The 5,648-nt window shown below is 38.7% G+C and overlaps 1 protein-coding gene across 1 annotated transcript; it reads left to right on the top strand.

The window, feature by feature from the left end:
• Positions 1-4,027: 4,027 nt before the first annotated feature.
• LOC120216910 (protein PHOSPHATE-INDUCED 1-like) lies at positions 4,028-5,070 on the top strand. Its single transcript, XM_039214192.1, has one exon. The coding sequence runs from the start codon at positions 4,065-4,067 to the stop codon at positions 5,022-5,024; it is 960 nt and encodes a 319-aa protein (XP_039070123.1). The 5' UTR covers positions 4,028-4,064; the 3' UTR covers positions 5,025-5,070.
• The last annotated feature ends 578 nt before the right edge of the window (positions 5,071-5,648 follow it).

Below are 5,648 nucleotides of genomic sequence, written 5' to 3'. Positions count from 1 at the left end.
CGAAAAAAAGTTATTTGCATTTTTAGTATAGTATTAAACAAATTTATCTCATTGCGTAGAGTATTAACCTCATTCTGCAACGATAAAATAATCTCGCATAGAGCGGCAACCTCATCACGTAAAGTAGATACCTCACCACGTAGCGCACTATTATCATCGCGTAAAAAATCCACCTCACCACGTAAAGACCGAACCTCATCACGCCATGCACCATTATCTTCACGTAAAGTACCGACCTCATGACGCAAAGCACCGACCTCATCACGTAACTCCCCTAATTCATCCCGTGGAGGGGGAGAACAGGGAGATAAATGTCGTGGCCTCTTTGTCGGTCGTCTATCATGAGGTGATGGTGGAAAAGAGGCTCGATGATGTGATGGAATAGGTGATAGTGGAGGTGGAGAAGAGGCTCGATCAGGTGATGGCTCCGGGTGTCGAGCTGTAGAATCGGCCCGATCAGGTGATGGCTCTCGAAGTGGGGGGTGCTCATTATCCGTCCCATAAAAAAACTGCTTACTAGCTTGCCACCAATCAGTGGCAAGCTCAGCATCTGTGGGTGTCAGCCTCTGTAATGGATAGTTGGCCTCCTAACAATATAAAAACTCAAACAAAGTTAAACTTGTACTAGTAATAACTTGTTTATATATGGTATTATTTGTGTGTTAACTTACATTATTCATCGTCGTATATGGCAGTAACTATTCCCAATCCAACATGCGGATCCTCTTCCAGGTAATAGCCCTAGGAATATCATTTGATCTTTTTATCGCATATGTTCACATGCTGGGGAAATCCTCAAATATCCAAATCTACAAAACAATATAATACACAAATATTAGTAATTGTTAAATAATTAATTATAATTTTGGAAACATTATATAGAAATTCTTACCTTAAAGGCCCAAGTAAAGCCTATCAAAGTGTATTTAGAACCATCGCCCCACAAACGTTTTCGGTCCTCAAAGGCAGATGACAACTTCTTCCAGGTAGCTTTCCATAGATATGAACCCCACGGAAACAGATTCCATGCATTTAGGTCCTCTACCAATAATATTAGGTCCTCAGAGATAGGTTGTCTGCCCTCTTTGCCTAAAAGTCCGGCATGCAAAAGTAATAAATGACATACTCGGACAACATCAAGGTCATCCATCCGAGTAAAACAATCTTTAACAAATAATCTCTTCAAGTCGTCGACTTGTAAACTTGGCTTCGACTTTTCCAGCTCAGGAAAAACCCGAGATAACCATGATGGGCGGGAGATATGACTAGTGTATCGAGTTACTTCATCGTGTCCGAAGCGTAGACCAGTGATTAAGCAAAACTCCTCCCGCCCAAAACAAGTATACGCCGGTGCCGGAGGAAAATGAAACCATATCTCTTCATCAACACGTTGTATCCTCTCGGATAGATTGTTAGTCATGGTCTGAAGAAACAAATGTGTCAACATAGCATTTCCACCCGTATGTTGTACTTTCAGCCGTGGCCCGAAGCAAGTATCCTCAAACAATTTTCTTTGTAGAGGTGTAAGCGTCGACGCAATTTTAGAGGTTATGCTTAATTTATTCCTTAAGGTTAATGCAACTGAAAAAAAATTCTACAAAAACAATAAACATACCAAGTTAGATATACCAAAAACTACAAATTATACACTATAAACAGACAAGATATTAAACAGTGAAAACAAAGCCAAATATGTTTCAAACTAGCACGATATTCACATGCTGTCATTATTCCATCATAGTTCACAAAATGCATCAAATGACATTCCAGAAGTAAGCACTTATATAAACATTTAAAAAGACAACATATAGGTTTAGTGCAGGTTCAAGGACAACATAAAGAGTAGTAGTTTATTCTTGAAACTTAAATTAGCAACACTGTGAAGTTAGTATTTGTCTTTGTTTTTCCTTTTTGTTGAAGTAATGTAATTCATTCAAGTTTCAATTTGCAGAATAAGAGTAGTTTCTGAAACTTAAATTCGCAACGTGAAAATGAAAATCGCAACGCGAAAATGAAAATCGCAACGCGAAACTAAAACCGCGTTACAATTTTCGCGTTGCGATTTTGGTGTTGCGATTTTCATTTTCGTGTTGCGAATTTAAGTTTCAAAAACTATTTTTCTGCAAATTGAAACTTGAATGAATTGTATTTCCTCAACAAAAAGACAAAACAAAGACAAATACTAACTTCACAGGGTTAAAGACTAAACAGTTTAGCAATAGTGGCAGCAACCGAATGAATTTACTAAGCAATCTCAGTGAAATGGTTAATCTTTATATATATTGAAATTACTAGTAAATTTATCATCAATATAAGAAAAATACAAAAATTTCAAAATAAAAATAAGAGATTAAAAAACTAACCCTCGGTGGTTGATTTTCCATTTCTGACCGTGAATGGTTGTGAGGGTTGCTCTGAGAGATGGAGATAGACGGATTTTGCTGGAGATGGGGACGGATTTCGTCGGAGATGGGGACGGATGTCGCCGTAGAGAGTGAGAGATGGAGATGGGACTGAGTTGTGATTTAGGGTTTTAGGTTATGATTTGCGATACTGTTTACATTTGTGTTACGAAATTAATATTGTGTTTCGCGTTGCGAATTTGACTATCGCGTTGCGAATTTGACTATCGCGTTGCGAATTTGACTATCGCGTTGCGAATTTGACTTTTGTGTTGCGAATTTGACTATCGCGTTGCGAATTTGACTTCTATGTTGCGATTTACAATTTCGCGTTACGATTTAAAGATTCGCGTTGCGAATTTGGAAAATCGCAATGCGATTTACATATTCGAGTTGCGAAATTGGAAACTGGGTTGCGAAATTGGAGTTTGCGTTGCGAATTTGTTGGTCATTTTGGCAAATCCAAAAAAAATTTATTAAAATAGTATATTATAAGATATTTTCAATTACTGAGGTTATTTTCTCTTTTGTATTTTGAGTATTTCGGGAGTTTAGGGCATTGTAAGTGGACTCATAGGCAACCAATTCGACATAATATAATATTATTTTAAGAGAATATTTTATTTTCTAATTAAATATTAATTAAGATACAAGAATCATGTGATCTAAGTTATTACTTAAATAACAAATTAGGTTGCCTCGTGATTGCTGTTTGCAGGGGTGTTAGATAGTTTAATATTAAGCTCGTGAATTTAGGGTTAGATTATTTGAACTGTCATACTTTTGGTTTGGTATTGTAGCTTGTAATGAAACGAAAATGTTGGTAAAATCCACATACTTGTTAATTCATGCATTGAATCTTATCTTATATATCACCTTCAGAAGCGGTTGTATTACATTCCTCGGTTTTGGGTAATAAAAAAGAAAATAATTTAAGGTTATAATAATTAATTATTTACATCCCACCAATTTTGGATGATTCAAGTTCAAACTTTGAAACCGCAGCATCAACGTTAACCGGCATCAAGGACACTGAGCAGGAGCTCTGTTTTTTGAAAAGCGGGAAAAAGGCCATGGGCTAGCTGGCTGTGTTAGCTTGATCCAGCTAAGCGCCAAACCTTATCAAAATGAGCCACAAGCGCGTGTTCTCACATGCCTATTCACCTTGGATTCCCAGGATTCACCACTTTTGCCCACTGTCAGCCAGCCAGCCAGCCAGCCAGCTACTTCAATAAAATCAACTCCAGCCTGTCATCTCATAACGTTTATTATATCTGCTTCCATTTTACCGCACTTTCGCAGTTCACAAAGAAACATGTTTTCACGCGCTTTTCAGACATTGTTTCTCACGGCCATTTTTTATTGGCGAGTGAAATAAAATGGCACGTTGAGCGGATGACGGGAGACTGTTTTCTTCTCTTTTTTGAATTTAAAACACGATTGTGTAAACCGTTGCGCCTCTTTTTCAAAGCTTACAGGCGATGGCGAAACTCCAACACCAAATCCCCACCTTTTTTTTAATTATAAAGAAATTGAAGTTTAATAAATAAGTTCGTTTCCCAGGCCTTTATATACCCTTTTCCCCTCTCCTCTAAATCCACTACTCAATCCAAATCCTAAAGCACTAAATTGTTATCCTTTTTCTTTCTTGTGAAAATCAAAATGGGTTCTTGCCTTGCTCAAAGTTTCTTGAAAATTTTCCTTTTGATCGCTCTGTTTCGAATTTGTTGGGCTGGAAGGAAGCTGAGTGAAGTGGTGCAAGACCATCCTCAGCTCTTGACATACCACAATGGTCCCCTTCTTTCTGGAAAAATTACTGTCAATTTGATTTGGTATGGCAAGTTCAAGCCTTCTGAGAGGTCTATTGTCTCCGATTTCGTTGCCTCCCTTTCCTCCCCCGCTCCGCCTCAAAATAAGCAGCCCTCGGTTTCCCAGTGGTGGAAAACAACCGAGAAGTATTACCACCTCTCCTCCAAGAAATCGTCGCTTTCCCTGTCTTTGGGAAAACAAATTCTCGACGAAAACTATTCACTCGGGAAGTCTCTCAGAAACAAACAAATCGTTGAATTGGCCTCCAAGGGTGACCAAAAGAATGCTATCAACGTTGTTTTAACAGCATCCGACGTTGCTGTTGAAGGGTTTTGCATGAGCCGATGTGGAACTCATGGGTCTGCCTTGGGCTCAACCAGTGGTCACATCAAGGCCAAGAAGTACTCCAAATTCGCTTACATTTGGGTGGGTAACTCCCAGACCCAGTGCCCCGGTCATTGTGCCTGGCCCTTCCACCAACCAATCTACGGACCACAAAGTACACCTTTGATTGCACCAAACAACAATGTGGGTCTAGATGGCTTGGTGATCAACTTGGCTAGCCTCTTTGCCGGGACGGTCACCAACCCTTTCGGAAATGGTTACTTCCAGGGACCAGCCGAGGCACCATTGGAGGCTTCATCAGCTTGTCCCGGCATTTATGGTAAAGGTGCTTATCCAGGATATGCAGGAAACGTACTTGTAGACGCAACCACTGGTGCTAGCTACAATGCTCATGGTCACAATGGAAGGAAATACTTGCTTCCTGCTTTGTATGATCCTTCAACATCATCTTGCTCAACTTTGAGCTAACCATCTGAAGCATCGATTAGCTTAATGTACGCGGTTTAGGATTAAATTCTTTTATTTCTTAATTTATTATGATTATGCGGATTATAAAATACCAGTAAACTTCTTGGGTTTGCTTTTATCATATTGAAAATTCTCACTCTGGGGTTTTTGTTAGTGATTCAAATCAATCAGCCTTTCATAATTGTCCAATTTTGCTTTTTCATTTACCTTGGCCCAGCTTATGAAGATGGAAATGTTAAGGATGTTGGAAATTGGCAGCAAAAATGGGGACCTAGTAGGAACATTAGTCATGTTCAGGCTTGTAAACAGTTTCTGGTAGTGGACAATTATTCATTCCACTGTCCTGTTTTCTTGCCTTCCATATGCCTTTGATCTAAACTGGGAATAGGTAAATGAAAATAGATGCTCATGTGACAGTATTTGCTAAAACAGTTTAAACCCTACGACACATCAATATTGAGGGTAGCTTCAAGGATGTAATTGTTTTATCACTAACTTTAGAAATTTGAGCTCGTTCAGATTAATTTTATTAGTACTTAATAAACCATACTATCATCGTCATGCTAATCCATCCATCCCTAATATAGATTAAGTTAGGTTTAGATTAGGGGTGAATATCAACCG

The sequence above is a fragment of the Hibiscus syriacus genome, unplaced genomic scaffold (genome assembly GCF_006381635.1).
Source record: "Hibiscus syriacus cultivar Baekdansim isolate YM2019G1 unplaced genomic scaffold, ASM638163v2 tig00110174_pilon, whole genome shotgun sequence".
Classification (NCBI taxonomy): domain Eukaryota; kingdom Viridiplantae; phylum Streptophyta; class Magnoliopsida; order Malvales; family Malvaceae; genus Hibiscus; species Hibiscus syriacus.
Note: the sequence above shows the minus strand (reverse complement) of the source record. Positions and strands in the feature narration are given on the sequence as shown.